A 20956-nucleotide genomic window follows, 5' to 3' on the forward strand; every position below is an offset into this window, starting at 1 on the left:
AGAGATACAACTAGCTGATGAATATAAGATTAGGGAGAGACAGGTGTTTGGTTTTACCTGTGGCTGGATCCATCACCTCATACCCAAGATAGTGCCATCCTCCCAGACACAGACACCGGATCCCACAAAAGACCCACAGCTACAGCCGTGGAGATATTAACAAAAGGTTGGTTTAATGGGCGGCATTTGACCTGAGGATTGTTCAGATGGAGTCCAGCAGCTTTGAGGTGGAAAGGAAGGAAGATGCAGAAATGATATTGCTAGCACAAAGCTCAGCAGGGATCAGCTGATCTATCCTGACCAGCCTTTGAGAGGAAACCAGGTTCTGAAGATCCAGGATTCAAAAACAGAGGAGTCTTCCGGGGTCAGCAGAACCAAGGGAGGCGACCACACGGTGGGGGTTTTGAACCAAATTGCTTGTTTCAAACTGGGTTCGAGAAGGCAACCGGCTAAGGAAGAGAAGAGCGACCTTACTTGGGTGGGAAGGAACACAAAACTTTGGGGGGTGGGGGGTGGGGGGGTAGCAGCAGCAGCAGAAGCAGCAAAGATCTCCCACCGAGGGAGCTCATTTTCTGGAGACAGGTTGGCCGAAACATCTTCGCTCAACCATGACATTCGCCACCTTTGCTCATGCAAGAGAGCCCTCTCAAAGCGAGGCCCCAGCAGGATGAGTCCTCCTGCACCACCCCCTGGGTGGAAACGGTTCTTGGCCAGGAGGGAGCCAATCTGCCCCTCCTAAAGAGATCGGTCCCTCGGCCCCAAGAAATCTCCATCATCTGGGATAGTAGTCTCTGGGGACACCGGTGAGGTTCCTGAGTTTCAGAGCCATGTCCACCGTCTTGATGTAGCCGTTGATCATTTTCTTCATCTCTGGGGTGTAGGGGTCATACTCCAGTTTCCTCAGCCCTGAGCGCTTAAAGTTACCGTCCTTCTGGCCCTCGACGCACAGCAAGCGGTCCTCGTGAACAGCGATGCCCAGCAGGCTGACCATCCTCTTGAGCTGGACGAAGAGATCCTGCTTGAGGTCCTCAAAATGGACCACCAAGACCTTCTTGCCAAATTTCAGCCAGTCAAGGGTGTGCGTCACCCACCACGGAGCATAGTTCTTGACAAATTCCGGCCATTCTGAGTGGAGGAAGAAAATACATTGGTCAACCCTGAAGTGGGCCTGGACGAGGCCACCTTGGAGGCTCCAGGGTTGCCACACAACAGGGGGGGGGCGGGAATAGTCAGGTGGGGTTTGGTAGCCCAAACAATAAAGCTTTCCTGTGGGAACCAAGGACATTCTCACAGGGGGCTGGCCAGAGGAGGAGTGAAGTAACCAAGCAACCAGCCAGCACCTGGTTTGGACAGCGTGACCAGTGACTTGGAGGGAAAGGGGAAAGTTTTACTTTTTCATTGGGTGAAAGGCATGGGAACTTTCAGAGTTGGCTTTCACCAGTTGTGCCGATATGGTGCATCCAATAAAACTGTTTTTTGAGGGATTTGCCAGCCTCGGAGTTCTGCTTTCTATGGTGCATTACTTAGAACACTGACCGTGTTAATCTCTAAGCCAAGGAAGGCTTAGCGAATAACATTGTCAGTGTTCCAAGTAATATACATATGTGTGTGTGTGTGTGTGTTCAGGTTTCTTCCCCAGTTCTTTCCATTCTGCACAGCTGACTTATAAGAACCATGAAGGTAGAAAGCTGGAGGCCAAACCTCCTAGGACTAAAAGGGTCCATACCTGTCACAAAACATGGGCACCCCACCCCTCCTCTTTGAGACACGACCCTCACTCAGAGCACCCCTATCGATGAAGATTGAGGCTTATCCCGGTCAGCTGTGGCTCTCCTGAAACCTGAACTCCGCCTAGCTTCTCTGGAAGCTCTGGCCTCGCATCGGAGCTTCTGGGTCCTGAGGTTCAGCGGAGGTGGTGGAGCTGCCTAATGAAACGCCTGATTCGGACGGGCATCCCAGCTGGGCAGACCTACCCTTGCCCTTCCAGTGGGCGTGAGAAGCAAAGCCGATGTGACCCCCGTACTTCCGGTTGAACTCCGCCATCAGTGCTTTGAAGGGGTTGCGAACCAGCAGGATGGCCGCGTCAAAGGCTTCGATCTCCTTCTGCCCACTCTCGTGCGTTTTGATGCAGATCGTCCGGCCGCTGCGCCAGTGGTCCCGCTCACCTTTGAACCCTTTGGGCAGCGTGGGGAGGGGGGAGAGGGAGAGGGAGGGAAAGAAAGAGTGAGCCGTGAGCGGCAACTATGGGGAAAGGAAGGAAGGATGTCGGGAAGGGTGTGGCAACTCTATAGCTGGTCTCTTGATTCCGGGAAGGCAAGGCAGGGCAAGGGGCAGAGAAAGGAAAAGGCAGGATGGAGAATGATTTAAAGCCAGGAGGGTCTTTCCCCTTGACCGGCTGCTGAAGAATAATTTAAAATAGGAACTAATCGGGAAGAGATCCTAAAATGAAAATGGCCCCCCACATAAGGATAAAGGTGGCAGGTATCTCTGTCTCTCTCTCTTACTGCATCACTGGAGGTTTTCAAGAAGAGATGGGACAATGGCTTGTTTGAAATGGTCTGGGTCAAGGGCCCCCAAACTTGGCCACTTTAAGACTGGTGGACTTCAACTCCCAGAATTCCCCCGCCAGCCACGCCTGCTTTTTTCCTCTCTCTCTTAATCTCCTAAAGTGGAGAGAGATTGCAGAGGAAGGGATCGCAAGAGAGTCAGCTATGCTGGCTGGAGAATCCTGGGAGTTGAAGCCCACCAGTCTTTAAAGTGGCCGAGTTTGGGGACCTCTGGTCTAGGATCTCCTGTTTGACCAGGGGGTTGGACTAGAAGATCTCCGAGGTCCCTTCCAACTCTATTCCTCTGTTCTTTACTCTTCAACTTCTCGTGCAGGCTGGCTTCAGGCCTTCCTCTCTGCGTTCCCTCCTCACAAGGCAGCTTAACAGATGCTTTACAGATGGGAGGGTCCCGTGTGGTTTTCCCCCGGTGGGATCGTTCAATCTCAGGTCGTTAAACCTCCTTTGCCCGGCGAGAGGATCAGTAACGGAGCTCTCCATGGGATACCAAGCTTCCCCTTGAAGACTTGGTGGGGCTTTCTCTAAGAAGCGGTTAACCGGTTTGTCTTTTTTCTCCCACGGATCTTTCAGAACCGTAACGAGCAAGAACTACCAAGGTTTGGTCTCCAGGCAACCGCAAATCCCAAGAAAAAGATCTGAAGCCGGCTTGGCAATTTGGAAGGAACAGAGGGAAGGAGAGAAAAAGAAAGAATGGAAGAAGATAAAGCGATGGCCGGAAGAGGCGAATTCCCCAATTGTCTGGGTTGGGCAGAGTTTGAAAGAAATGGTGGGGTCAAGGCTCCGGTCTTCCAGAAACGACCTTGATCCGTCTGGAGTTCTTCCCTGACAAGGGAGGCCGGATGCCAACGGGGTAGCCTAGGACAGAGGCCTCCAGCCTTGGCAACTTGTGGATTTCTGGGCTGGGGAATTCTGGGAGTTGTAGTCCACAAGTCCTAAACTTGCCAAGGATGGAGACCTCTGGCCTAGGAGATGTTCTACCAGGTAGCTGGAGCAAAGCCAGAAGTTGGGCAGAAAAAGTGACCCACTATTTAGGCCAGGGGTCTCCAACCTTGGCTGCTTTAAGACTTGTGGACTTCAACTCCTAGAGGTCCTGAGGAACTCTAGGAGTTGAGTCCACAAGTCTTAAATTGGCCAAGATTGGGGACCCCTGATTTAGACTAGAGAAGAGACTCCATTCACCGCCTGGATTTTGTGGGGACACACTGGTTGGTCTTCCATGGTGGAAGCTGCTGAGATAGAAAGGGTCAAATTCATAGCTGAGTGAGGTTTTCGGTTGAGTTCTCCTCCAATGGCTCAGAGTGAGTCTGGCCCCCTCTCCCCATTCCACACCTATTCCGCCTCCCAAGGAAGCCATGTCAATCACCTTTATTATAAAGAGAGCCATCAAAATAATAACTCCCCGTATAGAAACCCGTGGCCAGCTCGATGAGATGCCGTGCCCATGTGTTGCCCGCTCCGGGAAAGCTGGCAAGGGCGACCAATTGTTTGGCTCGAGCGGTGAGAAATCTCCGGTCCATACATCGGTTGTCTGTGAAGCAGAGAACAAGACAGGGTCCCTGTGAGGTCATGAAGGAGGTGTTTCTGAGGGCTGATGGGGTCCTGGAGGGCACAGGGGAAAGAGAAGAAGTTTCCAGACCCCTGGCTCATCCCAGACCACTCATGCTGGTGGCCTGGAGGACTCTCGGTTGCCCCAGGCCAACAGGCCGTGCTCTGGAGCAGAAGGCTTTGAAGCTATCTCATTGAGCTTCCAGAAAAGACGCTTGGCTTTAAAAATGTATTTATTTATTTCACATGGTTTTACATGGAAGCCGAGACTCAAATTGTCAGCTGGGAAGTGGCCAACGTTGAGAAATACTGAACTAGAGCAGGGGTCTCCAACCTTAGCAACTTTAAGCCTGGAGGACTTCAACTCCCGGAATCCCCCCAGACAGCTGTCTGGGGGATTCCAGGAGTTGAAGTCCTCCAGGCTTAAAGTTGCTAAGGTTGGAGACCCCTGTACTAGAGGGTCCGTAACACCCACCACCCCAGATCAGGGACTAGGCTATGGTTTTACAAATTAATAACCAGAGACGAGGGTATTAAGGTGAGCTCCAAGAGGTGGTGGACACGGTGTACCCGGGACCCCAGACCCCCTTGGTGATGGAACAGGAGTCTGCCAGGGTGCCCAGGAGGTCTTCTGAATGCCCCCAGCCCCCAGGCCCAGCCACCCAGCCCCTCCCCTGCCCCCGATACCTTGCACTTGGGTCTGGTATACAATGAAATAGTCTGAAGTGCCGCAGCTTTCAAATTCCTCCCCGTTGCATCTCTGGGCGCAAAGATGCTCTCCTTCTCGTTCGTGCAAGGAGAAAAGAGTGGTGGGGAAACCGCAGTGGCAGAAGGTGCCAGCCAGAGCTGCAAGAGGGTATTCCTGGGAGGGAGGGAGAATTCACGGCTAGGCGTGGGGCAAATGCTTCGGGAGCAGAGAGGGACGCAGGTCTGCTCCTGCCCGCCGATTGGGAAGGGCGGATGCAGACATCCTGGCGTTCTCATGCACAACACGGGAAGGGGGAAGGGCCACGCCCTTGTGCAGCCCCCTTCTGCTCACCTTTCCTGTGCAGAAGTCAACGCATCGGTTCACAGACATGTTCCTCATGGGCCTGCTCGCCAACAAAGCCAAGGTGAGGTTTTCTGGCCGGCGGAAACAGCCACGGAAGACGGCACTGCCATCTGGGGAGAGAAGCAGAAGGAGGTTTCTTGGCCAGAATTCGGAGAGAGAGAGAGAGAGAGATCCAAAAGCCATGGCAGACTCACTAAGGACGCTCTGGGCACCAGACCCTTCCTCCTTCCGCCCATCCAGTTGACCAAAAGGACGACGCTGGGCCAATGCCCTCAAAAACGGAGGCCACACTCACACCTCCTGGTGGACTCCTGGGCCAGCTCCAGGCGGTAGATGGACAGCCGGTTCGGTCCCCCGCAAAAGCTGCTCTTTTCTCCTTTGCACTCCATGTTGCACTCGGCGTCGCTCACATTCATGGCCAGGATCTTGTGTCCACAGTAGCATTCTGCCCCAAACTCCAGCCCCGCGTAGAGGTAGCCCCTGCCACAGACGAAGGCACCCTGAATGTGGGCATCCTCCAGATGCAGAGGCCGGACGTCCCTCCCCGGACAATAACCCTGCACAGCAGCTGAAGTCCTGAATGAGCGCCGTGGGCTGTGTCATCCTCGCACACTAACTGGGTTAGCTGAACCCCTTGAGGAATTCTGAGCAACTGGGCAGGAGAAAGGGACGAAACCAGGGGTGGATTTCTGGGAACGGGTCCCACCGCCTTTCAGCTTTAACGCTATTTCATCGTTTGCCGCCCCAACCATTCGCTTGACGAGGAATAAATTCGTCAACTAGAGAAAATAAAAGTGGTCTCTACTCTTCCTCTCAAGTGGGCCAGGGAGGGAAACGTGATTCGGTGTGTTACTCCTGATCACAAGATTTACTCCAGGCAGGTAGAAAAACACCTATTTCCCAAGAGGAACGGTTACCGTCACTCTATGGAGTGTAGACAGCGCTATTACTTCAAGTCTGCTAGATTGTGTGATAGTGTGTGTGGGGGAGTGGAGGGGAGTGAGGTGTGTCTTTTGCCACTGCTGTTGTCTTTTGAAGCAATAACTAAGGGGAAAATCTCCAGCAGGTAGCAGTCAGAGGAGGAAGTCCTGCCCCAGAGCAGAACTGAAAAGTATTTGTGGGTCCAGAAATTGGAGGAGAAGAAAATTCATGGATGCTCTCTAGGGAAGAAGACAACCTAGAATGTTCTTCTTGGTCTGTAAGGGCCAGTATTTCTTTTTTCCTCCTTCCCTCCCTCTTTGAATGGCTCCCAACAAAACACTCTCCCAGATAACCTCAATTCAGCATGATTTGGCTCCAACCATTTGGTGTCATGACCCTCGCTTCCCCACTCCCTAACCCTTCAACGCAAGGTAACCCAAGAGGCATCAAGACCTTCCTTCCAATTGATAAAATGGATAAATTATTGGAAGGGATCACCGTCTGCCTTCCCCGGGAGCTCTCCCTGGTCCTGAAATGCCTGGCAGTCATTGCCACAGGAGTCCAGCCTTCGGCCCTGCACAAGACCTGGACCAGCTGCCCTCATGGCAAATAGTCCCAGGGAGAACCTGAAATCGCCAATCCCCCCAAAGAAGGAAACGCACTCGATGCCTGGAGTTAATGAAGTCCTGGTGCCGTTTGCCACCCTACCGTTCGGCGCAGTTGTCCTGGCAACGGAACAATGTCATTTTTTTGTAGTCAAAGAAGGACACTCCGCGGAGGGCTCTCTGGTGAGTGTTGTCAACATAACAGCCGATGTATTTTGCTGGTTAAAGGAGAAGACGTGTTAGCATCCGCCCTTGGGAAGGAAGAATCCGCTTCAAGAGAGGGACAAGGCGCACTCCAGATCTTGACCCAGGGAGTCCTGGGAAAGACGGGGATAGCGGGATTATCCAGAGTGACAATTCTCAGCACTAACTTGGCCTGGGGAGAATCTCCATGGGTTTTTTCAGATTCTGCATTTTAAAAAATTCTTGTGAGACCTACGAGATCCCTTCCAGAGGCTGCTTTTCCTAGCAGGATTCTCTAACCACCGCACGGCCTCCCTCCTCCTCCCCCCAAAATTTGCACTGCTTGTCCAGAGAACCATCCATCAGAGTGACAAGCCAGCTTTGCTAGTGCCTGGATGTGAATTCAAAGCACGTTCCGCTGCATACCGATGGCTCTTTCGATTTACAAGACCAGGGTTGGTGCAAGGAGACCTGCTGGGAGTGCCTCCTTCTGGCATGGCAAGGGGAAGAAAGGGGTGGCACTGCCAGCCACCTTCGGCTTTCCGTTTGCCACTCACCCAGCTGGGGAGGTTGCCTCAACTCCCCAAAGGTTACAGCTCTGCCCTTTCCTTGGATCTGAAAGGAGACCAAGGCTGAAGTTAGCCCAGTGATCCATCTGAACGGGACTGAGGTGCTGAACTACCACTCCCATCATCCCCAGCCAGCAGGGTCCTGGCACAGCCAGCCAATGATTTGAGCTCATTTCCCTCCTCGGCTTTTCAATGTGCTAACGAGGCAAACTCTGATTCTAAGGCCCATAACAATCTGGCTTTATAGTAAACACCCATCGGCATTGACAAAATCCACCCTCAGTCAATTGCAAAAGGCTGCCTTACTGGGAGCAGCTGACATCCTACAACGATGCCTTCAACACCCTCAAACCTCCATATCTGCCTCTCCCAGGTCCTGGGGAAGGACTCAACAGGCGCGTAGAAATGCCAAACCCAGTCTGAACATCTGGCTGAGTGTGCAACAAAGCACCCTTGTGCAACAGGTGACACCTGAGAGGAAAGTTAAGGCCTGAAACGTCCTGTCCTTTGGCTTTAGCTTTCGGGAGAAACTGACTTTTGGGGGGACATAGCCACGCCCCAAATCCTGTCACTGAATTTGGGGTGCAGGAGGTTTAGAAGGGAGGAGAAAGAGGTTGACAATTGATAGCAAAGTCCTTCCAATTCAGTCTTGGAGAAAATCCCCCAAGTGCCCCCGCCACACACACACACACACACACACACTCCTGTTCATGGGGTTTTTCAAAGGGCTGGTCTGCTGGGGCCCCTGCCCTGGTCCAGAGGGGGCTTCTGGCTGGAGAAAAGGAGTGGTGGGGTGAGATGGGCGCAGGGGACCCGAATGGACCCCTCCCCGCTCTGCTCTTGCCCTCAGTGGAGCATCAGCCAAGGGAGGGAGGATGGATCGTGTCCAGGACAGCCCCCCCCCCAAGTTGGCTCCGATGATTTCCCTCCCTGACAGCCAGAGCAAAGAGCTGCCCTCCCAGAAGTTAAGAGTGGGGGGTACATTGCATATGGCTGCGCCTGCCAAGCCAGGCTGCCATCGTCGGTGGCAATCGGATCTCCCTCGCCATCTGCTAGAAATTCTCGGAATGTCAAATCAAATTAGACTAATGAGCCTGGCTGAACGGGTTTCCAGAACGGGCCCACCTCCTCCCTGCCATTCGCTGGGGGGGGGGAGGGGGGGGAGAAACACCCTAGCCAAGGCCAAGAAGCCACCAGGAAGCCAAAATCCAGGTGCTCCTTTGGAAGAACTGCCAGAGCGAAAGGACTTTGGGTCAGGAATCTGCTATGCAGGGTCTGCGAAGGGAGCCTTTTCTGCTGTGGTCCCCCGGTTGGGATTCTCTCGCCAGCCGAGATCTTGCCGGAAGGGCGTTAAAATCAGGCTCTCCCAGTTGGCCTCGGGGTTCAGTTGGGTCCCTCTGTGTTGGGCATGGCCGGTGGACTAACGGAGATGATGCTACCCCGGTACCAACCTTCTCGTGGGCTGTTTATCTCTGCACTTAATGCTTCTTCTTATTTTTTTATATTCATGGTTTCAGTGGTAAGCTGCCCAGAATTGCCTGGAAGTGTGAGATGGACAGACCATCCACTGAATAAAAAAATAAAAGTCATAAATAAAAGGCGGCAGCTGAGGGAGGCTGCTTTCGGCAATCTTGACCCTGAAGCACCTTCCTGCCTCCGTGCCAGGAAGGAGGAATGATCCTTTGGCTCTGGATCTGTCCCTCGGCCCAGGCGAGGTAGTTTTAAACCAGAAGTCTCCAACCTTGGCAACTTTAAGACTTGTGGACTTCAGTCCACAAGTCTTAAAGTTGCCAAGGTTGGGGACCCGTTTTAAACGCTTAAAATGAGGCACTAACTCTTTAGAAATTCAATTACGGTGTGGATATGGAGAGAGGGAGGGAGGGAGGGAGGCCTTTCAATTTTAGGAGACGACTGTCCCCCAGGTGAGCAGCTTCTCAGAGGGAGGAAGTGAGGGAGAGGTTGAACTGCCCTGAGGCCACAGAGGATGCCCAACAGGCAGCCTGCAAAGGGGAGCTGGTGAAACTGGAAATCTCCCAGACTGGGCCAGCCGCTCCACTCTGACTCCACCTTTCCGAAGAGCTTCGTGAACCTCAGAATCTCTGGCTCTTTTTCTGGTCTTTCCTGCGGAAGAAATGTTTTGTCTCAGCCTCAATGTTTCCTTATTGACTATATTTCTTGGATTGGGGAGCGGATGCAGTGATTATTCCTCCCCTTCCTAACAGGGAGCTGTCTTGGCCAAGCCAAACCAAGTGCTTTGCTTTTATTTTCCTGGAAATAAAGTTACTACGTTCTTTGAAGTATATTAAAAAAAAAAAAAAACAGAGAGAGAGAGAAAGATTAATCATTTAGACGGATTACTTCTACCTGCTGGCTGCAATCTTAGGAGACTCTGGTGGGAATAGATGAGGAATTGAGACAATGAAAATGTCCAAATGTTGTTCCCATCTTTAAGATGGAGGTCGAGGGGAGCAGCTCGAAATCCGTCTGATTTCAGAAGGAGGTAAAATTCCGGATGAAATGATTAAGCCATCCTTTGGTGGACAGCAAGCAAATAATTCATTTATTTTGACAGCGGCAGCAGATTATCAAGAATAAGGGATGACTAGTTTAGTTCCTGCCCCCCCAACGCTGCCAGTAAAACCACCCGGTTGATATAGATAAGGGGGACATCAGGAACATAATAGAACTCGATTTCAAAAACCCGACATAGCAGCCAAACGAACCTTGTTGTAACGAGTTCTTGGGAGAATTCTTAGAAGATAAAAACCAGGTTTTAACTCCCGTTCCCTGCATGCTATTCCCCACTGATCCTGAACCAACGTCTTGCCCAAAGGACCGTTACCTCTGTCTTCCTCCTTCTCGTGAGCTCTCCTCCCCCTGAGCACTCCAGTCCAGGTCTCCCCATAATCACCTCTGCTCCTCCCGGCGGCGTCCTTTGGGGGGCTCTTGAACCAAGTGCCGTACCGCCGGGCCAAGGCCAGAGACTCCGGCATCGCTCCAGCTTCCCTGCTGAGCGGCAGCGTCCCCAACAACTGAGCATCGGTCCCTCCTGCGGCACCATTGCTGGGCCTGGGGCCGGCCCCCGGGACCCTCGTCTCCCCACTGAAGCCAGCATGGAGGAAGACCAGGCTGCCAGCCGTCAGGTAGAGCGCGATCAAGGTGAAGAAACGGATGGGTTTCCGCCGAAAGTACCTTTGGAATTTCAGCCAGAGCTTGGCCATGCCAGCGTCATTACGGATTTTCACAGGGTCCGGGTGGAGAAACGAGCAAACCCCACTTGGGAAACACCCTTCTGAAAGGAGGAACCGCTGTCTGCTGTCTAAGGGGCCACAGACCTGGGGCCACGAATCTGGGGCCACGACTGGGCCCTCAGTGCCCTCCCCTCAATAAATCAAGCCCAGCTATGACGCTCCTGTCCATGCTTTGATTCAAAAGGAGAAGGTTGCAGAGTTGCTTCAAACAAAGGACCTGGATCTTCGGACTAGGAGTTCTTGGTCTTCAGAGCAGCCAATGATGAAGGTATCATGGTCAACTTGGGGATCAGGAGTTGCCGCCGTGGCCTTGGAAGGGACGTTCACCAACGTTCACCAAAGAGAAGGTGCTTCCAAGGGGCTTTGAGTTATCCAATAATGTCCAGGAACGCAGCTGAACCAACTGCCATTCATTGTCACAGAAAATTGAACCTAGAAATCAATAGAAAAGATATTAAGACAGCGAAGACATTTCTCTTTGAGGTAGGCACTAAAGGAGCTCCCTCCATCATGACTTTAAACCCTGCTTGTCTCTGGAGATCGGGAAGGGGGCCGTTTCCCTACAGTTTCCATTCTCTTTCCCAGTTTTTAGGAGAGTTAACATAACCCAGGAGGGACTCCAGATCCTGGCTGGCATTTCACAAAAGTCGGTCTCAGAGTAAGGGCTGCAAAACCGGGTGGGAGGACCTTTATGACATCATTACATGGACACCTCTGATTGGCTACTGGGGCCAACTGCAAGCATGGCTGGCTGGGGGATTCTGGGAGTTGAAGTCCACACATCTTAAAGGGGCCAAGGTTGACAAATGCTGCTCCATAGCTCCTTCCCAGCCAAGGGAGGTTTCAGAAAGCAAGAACAATGTCAGTTGGTGCTCCATTCAAAATCCAAGAAAGAAATACTTAAGACTCCATTAATTAGAGAAAAGATATCTTTCACTGGAAATCAAGTGGAAGCAACAAAAGAATTCTGAATCTGAGAAAATGGGCGTGTAAATCACGTATACAAAGGGATGGCAACGTTCCCACCCCCAATCGTTCCATTGGCTCATCCAATTAAAAGTTGTGTACCGCATCATGTGGGCATCTCCAGGTGGTGATGAGGCCTCTGTCCGTTGACCCTGACATATTTTGATAAAGAGTTGCAGCTGCGCATAGCATAGGATAGAAACCTAAGCAAGAAACTCCGCCACCCCTCAACTTATACAGTTCTGTTTTGTAAAAACCTCCATAACTTCGCTTCCCATAACCACGTCCCCCCCCTCCTCCCCCCCGTGACTTACGACAGCCGGAAGATGCAAAGCAAAGGGAGACAATCTTGAAGGCTGACAAACCTGTTTGGACAACATTGCCCATCCTCCACTGCCCAATTACGTCGCCATCGCCCTGACCTCCACAATCTTTCCCTGGGACCACCCTGTGCCAAGGCAAAAGAGGCTGGGCTATTTCCACCCCCATGACCCATCCTCCTTGCCCTGGCTCCTCTTAAGGGCCTAAAGTCATCCTGGGCTCCCTCGAAGAGGCCCCTGTCCTCCGACAACCAGAGGGAGGCTGCAAGGAGCCCGTCCGAGAGGCAAGGCCTCCTCACGGGGACAAACTCGGGGCTATCGCTTGCTTTCTTCGGTTTCAGGGAGAGCCACAGCCGCGGCTGCATTGCAGGGTCTCCCTCTGCTCTCGGAGCTGCGTTCAGGTCTCCCCTGCAAGTGGAGGCGAAGGAAACCATGACCAAAAAAAACAACAACCCAGGAATAAGGAAGGAGCGAATAAATGAGGAAGAATGAACGCCATTAATTTAATGGACTCTAATGTTCCTACCATCTGTCTTGAGATGATTAAGTAAAAAATAACACTGGGGCAGACGGCGTGGAGTATAAATAAATGTTTTAATTCTGCTTCCTCGTCTAACTATCCAAACACGTCTTTGCCTCTGAAGCGTGAAGTTTATAGCAATCAACGGAGGGGGGAAACCTTCTGTGGTTCCAGGGAACGGGAGCGATTCGAAAGAAAGAGAAATGAGGCTTTTTAAACAAGCTTTCTTCCTTTTCTTTTCTTCCAAACGGCAGACTCCTTGGGGACCTCGGCTCGGCTCTGCTTTACAATCCCTCCTTCCCCGCTTGCTGCACCCTTCCAAACCATTGTCTTCTGCCGTCTGGAGCGGGGTGGGGTGGGTGTGAAATTCGGAAGCCTTGTTATCAATCTCGTGCCCGGTCCAGATCAAGATCTCTCTCTCAACCGTGCCATGCCTGTTCCTCACTCCACCGGGCAAGGAGTCAGGAGGGCTCTTCTCCCGGGGGTCCGGCCCCTCCCTACTTGGAGGAAACGAGGGAGGGGAGGGCTTTATTTCTGACCAGGCTGTTGAGTCTCCCAGAGTTGTGTGTGAGACAGGCAGGGGGGCCTCGGGAAAGGCCAGGGCTGCAGCAAAAGAAACGGCTCAGCTTACGTTGGGCGGAAGTGGGAGAAAGCCTCGCCGAGCAATCCGCCCCCCACCCCACTTCATTGCACCGGCCTAGTATAAAGCTCCTCTTCAGAATCGCTTGGGTGGGCTTTTTGTGTTGTCTCCTGGAGAGACGAGGGACCCTCCTTCCTTGGGGATCCCGCTGCTCAACAGAGGCCCTTGCCTCACTGCCTCCGTTGCAGTCATTGTGAGCCTCGACTGGGGTCTCCGTACGGCTTCCGGCTGCTCTTAACCTGGTTTGCTTTCTCTCCGCAGTGCCCACGAGGGAAAGCGTGGTTGAGAACCACGTCAGGCAAGCCAACCGCTTCCTCTGCCTGCAGGCCAGGCAGGACCCCTCACCCACCCACCCCACAGGCAGCAGAAGCACCATCACTGATCCGCCGCCTGCCGGCCATCGAAAGACCCTCTTTCTCCCTCCTTTCGGCTCAGTAGGGATTCACTTAACAGCGGGGGCAGGAAAGGTTGTAAAATGGGGCAAAGGTCACTCCACTGCCTCACTTAACGACAGAAATGTTGGGCTCAGTTGTGGTCGTAAGTCAAGGACACCCCCCCGGATAAGCTTTCGTAACAGTGGCCGTAAGAACCTGGGGAGCTTCTCAGGAAGTGATTTACGTGAGGCCTGGAAGCCTTCCCGCCACCTGAGGGAGGGGCTGCAGGAGCTCGACCCAGGAGAGGCTGAAAGGAAACCGGTGCAAGGCAGACCCGAACACTGGGGGCATATCAAGGGCATTGTGGGCCGAAAAGTAAAACGCTTCTCTTGCCTTCTGCTGTTCTTGCTTTGGAAGTAAAAGATGCGCTGCCAACAGTTATGCCAGCCTCTCAACCTGGAGGTTGCCTCTACAGAGCAGAGAGGAAAAATTCAAACAATAACCCCGGATAATGTGCCCAGGCCTGGCCCTTTCCTGCATCGCTCTACCTCAGCGGGTTTTAATGGGTCAGTTTTGTAAAGTCGCAATAAGCGGACAAGGGAACCCAAGGGACACTAAATTATTCAGGTCCCTCAATTGCTCTCTTACCAGCGAACAGTGTCACAAGCTTGGCTTCCCTTCGGAGCGGCGGTAGCTTTTTTTTTTTTTCTCCTTCAAAGTGTGCCCAAATGCTACCCAACGTCTGTGGAAACCCCAGATTCCTTGGGATGAGAGAAAGAAAAGAAGAGAACCGCAATTGAGCAAAGACAATGTCTCCATTGTAGCTACAGTTCCCAGCCGAGGAGGAGGAGGAGGAGGAGGAGTTGGAAAATTACTGCAAGGATGGAGAACCACCTGCCAATCGCCCAAAACTGATGCCCACCCCCCCATCAGCTGAAGGGTGGCATTCATTCTCCTCCCCCCTTCCTCTGGCCCAGCCTGGCATTCCTGCATATTCAGCAGACTCTTCAAACGTGGGCAGGGACGGCCTTTCTCTCTGAAAGAAAGCGGAGCTTTCCAGAAGCGTCCCGAGAAGAATCCACAGAGCCTGAGAAAAGTTACGAGTTCAGGAAAGGCCGGGAAGATGAGGCGAGCCAAGAAAAGATAAAGACGGTCGAGACGAACTCAACCCAGAATGGAGCTATGGCACCGCCACGGTTGCTCCTGACAGCAAAGCTGGAAAACGCCCCAAGATTGTCGTTTCGCTATTCCCCTGGTTTACTAGGGGTTTCTCCCCTCTGCCCCATATCTTAAGTTTTCTTCATATGGGAAATTGCAACCGGTAGAAGCTCTTAAGAGAAGCCCAACCCCTGGTGGTCAATGAAGTTCTCCGCTGAACTGCTGCCTGGGGCTACAGATCAGGTCATTCCCAGGAGGGAGCCGGCCAAGGTCACAATCCTCAGGGGTCCAAGGGTTGGAGGACTGCCCTCCCAAAAACTATGAGACCTCTTGGCCCCCCAGATGAAATGGCCACAAGCCAAGAGGTGAGCCGTAGGACCAGGAGATGGTGCAGAAGGTTGACATCTACAAGGGTTGGCCTTCTCTGCCTTCTGCTTTGCCTACCCATCATCGCCCTGGCTGGTTCACCCCGCAAAGATAGGAATTCTCCCTCAAAACCCAACGTTTGAACACGTTAGGATGGAGACAGTTAGTGAAAAAGCAAAGCACTGGTGACCAAGTTTTGAAAACAAGCAAAGAGACGTTTGAGAATACAGAGAAAAACCTGGAGAAGAGTTGAGTTTCCTTCATTCAAGGAAGGAATCTACCCCGGGGGAGACGGGAAGTCAGTTCTGGGGTTTCTTTGGGGGACACCTGACCCAGGTGGTAACTGGAGACCCCAGACTGCCTAAGAAAGCCACTTTCTTCCCTTTGTAAAGTGATATATCAGCAGCACTGAACAGCCAACAAAAGGGATTTTGCTTCAAGGCCAAAGCCCGGCTAAGCGGCCAGCTCAGCTTTTGTTCACAGACCGAAGGAGGAACTTGCTCCAACTCCGGGGATATAGTCTACTTTAGGCAAGGGAGTCTGGAGGCGGCTCCACCAAGCCCTGAAGGTGGCAGCCTTGCCAGATACTCCCGGCATTGCAAAAGGCACCAGCAAGGAGAAGGGTGGGGGACTCGGATTACGCAATCGGGATTCACTCTCATTAGAAAACTATGGATTTTGCATTTTAAATACACTTTAATCCTAGGCAACCTGGTGCCTTCCAGATTACTCAATGCAACTCCCACAATCCTAGGCAGAGGGCATGAGAGATGAATGTCGAAGGCCATCTCCCCCGCCCTGGCTCAGTGGAGAACCCTCATGCCAGCCTTGCCAACTTATTTCCTGACTCAGCCGAACCTTTCCATAAACTCTGGCCAAACTTGGGTTTCTTTGCGGGGGCTCTGAATGATGGAGAACAGGCCACTGGGGGAGGGGGGTGTTGGAAATGTACTCTTAACCCCACCCTGGCCTGTCCCCCTTTAAAGCCACTGCGACAGCCTTCATACAAAAATTAAAATTGCTCCCCTCTGAGCGGGATTTCTCAACACGCGAAAATGAGAAGGAAGGTGACCAAAATAAACAAATAAATTTGAAGGAAAAGCGACCCACACCCAGACCGGTTATTAGAAGGCTGCCAACTTTCACTACGTTTGCACAGGAAGGAAAGCGCACGCATCCAGTATTAATCAGGCCTCTAATTAATTGTGACTTGCCTTGATGCAAATTTAATGCATTCGGCGTCGCTACAGATTGTCATGTTGTTGTTTTTAAGGGATGAGATCAAGGTGATTGTATTTCTCTCGCTTTAAAAAAAAAAGATGCCATCCACCCAAAGGAGCAGCTGTTTTTCGACAGACGCCGAAATGCGTCAGCCGAGACGGGGAATGAGGGCCCTTCTGGAAGCAGGCAGCCAGAGGTGGTGGGACCACAGGATCCATCCCAGGCTGAGTCTGTTCCTAATTTCCCTCTGGGTGGTTATGGCTGTTCTGTCACAAAAGCCATAACCGAGGCTTGCAGTCTTCTTAATTTTTATTTTTCTTGTTTTAAGATTCTTTTAAAAATAAAACAGGGGGGGTGGGGAAATGCAAAGCAAATATTAGCCTGTAATGTTGTTTGGCCTTCTTCCCTTAAAGCTGGATGAAACATGGTAAAGAGGAAGAGAGGGTTTTTTGTTCCACCGCTGTTTTAGAATCTGAAGACCATCGAGAGAAAAAAGCAAGAAAATTGTTCCACCACAAAAGAGAAGGGAGCTGTTATTCTGAGGAATGGTTTCGGAGAAGAAGAAACGAGGCCCAAAGACACACACACACACACACACGCACAACCTATGTGCACAAGCCACATTCAACAAGAGTCCATAAGGAACCCATCAGTTGCTTGAAGGGCGTCTCTGGTCTACAAAACGCCTTTTCCCACAATTCATTTACATGCTAGACGCAAAACAGCACCCAATCCTTGGGAATGCCTTGGCACAACACACCAACCTTGGTCTGGCACGCATCAAGTATCCAAGTTAGCTGTATTTAAGCATCTCTTGCAAGCTCAGATAATGGGCTTGTTCAGTAACCAGGCTGAGAACGCTCTCCAGAGATGATTGTCCAACATTTCTCTCTTCAGTTACAGGCTTGTCTTCTCCGGCTGAGTTCAACCGTCAAAGAAAAGCTGGAAGGTCTGCAGGGGAAGAGACTCTGGAACATGCGTGCGGCCAGGGCGGATGAGGCGAGCAAATTAAAATTATGAACATATGTTGGAGGAACTAAAAAGAGACATTTGTTCTCCCTTTCCTAATTTGGGAGAGTGGCGTCAGCTGGTTTTCCTTGGTGGCACTTTTGGGGCAGACCAAAGGAAGACGTTGGTCCCACGACAGACTCGTCATCCCTTGAGAATTTGTCCCCAAGACTGGTGGGAAGGGCTCTCAGCAATGGTGCCTGCATCTCCAGCTGGGTTTCCAAAGACCTTCTCCAAGTCATCTTCAGCTTTGGTCCACAACTCCATCCTCTCCTGGATCCAAACCACCTGAGAAGGAGAATGCGCCTCCTAGGTCATCCTGGCTCTTTTTCGGAAAGGGTGCTAAATCCACACAGAGCAAGGCCTTTGACGACCACGATGGAAGCCAAGCGAGGCCTCCAAGCAGGTGGTCCTAGATGCCAACTGAAGCTCCCCCAAAGAGTCCCAATCTCTCCTGCCAAAGGCTACACTTAGCCCAATCTGAAGATACAAGGAATGTAAAACAGGGGGAAAAAGCCACCCTGAGCTGCCCTGACTCCTTGTCAACGCACATCCACTTCCTTCTGCCCCAACAGGCAGGGTTGCCTTCCTAAGAGCGGCTGCAGGGCTGCGGGGCGGGCCTGCCTGTTGCCTGCTGCTTGGGGATGGTAGTGGTTGAAGTCCCGCCATTTAAGGGAAGGCCCTGGTGGACTGGCCCCAGGTGCTTCCTCCTGCTGCAGTGCAGTTATCCTCAGAGATGCCCATTGCCTGCTCCTCCTCTCTTCCACCACTATCCTCAAACTGCTTTTGTAATTGGGGAGGGGGGAGAGGGAGAGGGAGGGAGAGAGAAAGCCCTTTGAAAAGGATGAGTGAACAAACAGGTGAGGAAAGGGAGGTGTTTAAAACAGAAATAAAAAAAAACACCCTGGATGCTGCCTGTGACGGATGCACTTTAAAAAATGAACCAGCTGCTAGACTGGGGGGTGGGCAGGAGGCAGATGAGCGAGAGAAGGGATCAGAGCCGCTCCATCCCATTTGCTAGTAACTGATACAATGACCTCTTCCTCTTCCAGCGGGTGACACGTGGCCTCTATAGATTAGAAGTTAGAACAGGTCAGGTTAATCCCAAAGGGACCGGCTGTCCTTCCTGCCTGCCACGGGGGCCTATTAGGGCATTTCCAGAAGCCCACCTGGGCTTCTTCTCACATGCAGTTTGGGGGTACAGATCTCTCCAGGACCCCACGTGTGGATGAAGAAGCCATGGGACCTCCTGTTCCACCTGTCCCTTTCCACCCAAGCCACAGCCACGTAATTGGCCGACTCGAAGCGACGTGGACGTGGCCACTCATATCCCACCCATCGGTTCCTCCCCCAGCTCAGCCTTGCTGGACCTCAGCCCATCTGGATAAGCCCTTTGGTCCAACTCCAGCTTTGGAGCTGATCTTCCAATGGGGTGCTGGGTGCAGAATCTGTCTGTCACCCACCGATGTCAAAAACGCAGCCAGGGAAGCTGAGATGATGGACCCATTTGCCCTGAAGTTCTCTCCAGCTCTCCATGCCCAAATGTCTTCCCTGCATGGAAGGCCTCCAGACGTATCCCAGCCCCAGGTCTTCCAAGGAGCATCTTCTCCCCACATTCACACACCTAGCACATCTGTCCCGGTGGGACACACTCTCGCCCCAGATGTTGTCCAACAGCCCAAGGGATTGGAAGAGTGCTTGGCACTCTCGACCTCCAATGCTCGTTTAGCTCTCCAGGAAAACATCTGATGTGCATTGAGGCACCAATGTGTGGCTAAACTGTGACCTCTGGCATGGCCCTGACTTACTTGATTTTTCTTCAGCTTTACGAGGATGGATGGATGGATGGAAGGAAGGAAGGAAGGAAGGAAGGAAGGAAGGAAGGAAGGAAGGAAGGAGTTTGCTCTTCTCCTTCAGTGTCCACAGCTCCAGGGAGTTGATCCACCCTGTTCCTTCCTTAAGATGCCACCATCCAACTAAGTCCCTCATGGAATTTTTAAGAAAATCTCTTTTGAAACAAATTCCAATTTGTTGGGAGGAGAGAGAGAGAAGGAAGAGAGAGGGAGGGAGAGAGAGAGAAAGGAAGAGAAAGGGAGAGAAGGAGAGGTCCTAGGAAAGACACTGGCTCTTCATGCTTTGGGACAGGGTCCCAAATTGGAAACAACTTGGAATTTGTTTCCTTTGGTCTCTTGCTCGTTTCCGAAGATGCTGCCCCATTTTTCAGGAAGCCTCTTCTCTGTTTTAAAGTATTTCAAGCTTTCACACGCGGCCTTTGATGTCCTGATTCCCCCCGCCTTGGGGCTACTTGGCCTTGAATGCCACGATCGGAATGCCATCATGGTTACAACTGCAGCCACAGGGCGGCCTCTCTGCCTCCTTCCCCAACAACCTGCCTCCAAAATGTGGGCCGAATCCCCCATCCCATAAGCCCCCCCTCCCCCCTTCCCCAGCTCTGAGTCAAGAGGATGCTGAAAGGTCATTAACGGGTAATCAATCCCAGATTTCAGGAGATAACAGCCAAGCAACCAGCTTTAGGCAAACTGCCCTGTCTTGTTCTGGGTTGTGAAGGGCTCCCTTCCTTCTCACATCCCCAGAAGTTGTGTGTGTGTGTGTGTGTGTGTGTGTGTGTGTGTGTGTAGGAATTAAGGTCTCCCTTCCCTCTGCACAAAAGCAAAAAATCCCCCTTGCAACCCCAGCAGGAGTCTGTCCCAAAGCATGAGGAGCCAGTGTCTTTCCCAGGACCCCTCTTTCTCTCCCTTTCTCTCTTCCTCCCTCTCTCTTCTGTCTCTCTCTTCTCTTTCTCTCTCTCTTCCCTCCCTCCCACCCTCCCTCTCCTCTCTCTCTCCTAAAGGAGACTGGAGGAGGGTCTGGAAAAAGGGAGATTGAGGGAACACTTCACCCCCACCCTAGAGAAAAGGCCCACTGGCTGGCTGAGGGAGGGAGGGAGGCTCTTTTGCCCCATGGACCTAAAAAGGGGAAGGGGAGATGTGACAAGACCCCGGTCCTCTTTGCCAGACCCAGAGCGAAACTTTGCATGGCCCCACGAGGGACCCCCCCCCGCCTCTCCTAGGTGAACCCAGCAATCAAAAGGCCTGGGGTGCTACCTGAGCTTCCTACCTGGGAGAAGAGTCACCTTTCTGAGGTCATCGGAGGTCAAATCCTCCCCTCCTCTTGGCAGCTTCCGAGGGCCCCTCCAGGCTCCTCGGGGAGTCCCCCTGGAAGTGCCGGGTCCTTCAGAGGAGGAGAAGCCGCCTGGGGAGTCTGGGAGGGTCTTCCCCGAAGCTGGCGGGCTGCAGGCAGGTGGAGCCGCCGACCGTGCAACTCGGAGGATGCAGCGCTTTCGGGGGGGAGGCAGAGGCGAAAGCCCCCGTCATGGCAGGCTGGCTCCGTCGGCGGCGGGGCTCACATGCTGGCGTGGCCGCGGGAGGGGGGAGCCCTTGGCCTTGCGGGACTCTCCAGGCTGGAGAGGAGAGCCCGCCGGTGGCGGGTCGCGGGGGCTCCCCTCACTCCGCGCCCGTTTCCACCGGGAGCCTCGGCTTCCCTCCCTCCCTGCCTCTGCCGAAGCCCCAACTGAGCTCCGCTCGCTCGCTCGCCCGCCCGCCAGCCTCCAGCGCTGCCTCCTGCTTAACCCCTTCGCTGCGGAGGCTTTTTGCAAGGAGCTGCCGGAGGAGAGGCTCCGTCCCCCCAGGGAGGT

The 20956-nt window shown here is 52.7% G+C and overlaps 1 protein-coding gene across 5 annotated transcripts; it reads right to left on the reverse strand.

The window, feature by feature from the left end:
* Nucleotides 1-152: 152 nt before the first annotated feature.
* Nucleotides 153-20956, reverse strand: WSCD2 (WSC domain sialate O sulfotransferase 2). 5 transcript variants are annotated; one of them, XM_087912987.1, is made up of 10 exons: nucleotides 20380-20956; nucleotides 17019-17550; nucleotides 10281-11121; nucleotides 6790-6904; nucleotides 5456-5640; nucleotides 5149-5270; nucleotides 4797-4971; nucleotides 3928-4092; nucleotides 1974-2174; nucleotides 153-1125 (listed from the first exon to the last, which is right to left on the reverse strand). In XM_087912987.1, exons 3-10 carry the CDS (start codon nucleotides 10657-10659, stop codon nucleotides 773-775), a joined length of 1695 nt encoding a protein of 564 aa, XP_087769113.1. In that variant the 5' UTR covers nucleotides 10660-11121; nucleotides 17019-17550; nucleotides 20380-20956; the 3' UTR covers nucleotides 153-772. The 5 variants fall into 5 exon arrangements, with proteins under 5 accessions (XP_087769113.1, XP_026575195.1, XP_087769114.1 ...); XM_026719410.2 differs by lacking the exon at nucleotides 17019-17550; XM_087912988.1 differs by lacking the exon at nucleotides 17019-17550 and having other exon boundaries at nucleotides 10350-11121; nucleotides 20380-20955.

Source organism: Pseudonaja textilis, chromosome 15, assembly GCF_049901715.1.
Source record: "Pseudonaja textilis isolate UNSWEBS1 chromosome 15, rPseTex1.2, whole genome shotgun sequence".
Classification (NCBI taxonomy): Eukaryota; Metazoa; Chordata; class Lepidosauria; order Squamata; family Elapidae; genus Pseudonaja; species Pseudonaja textilis.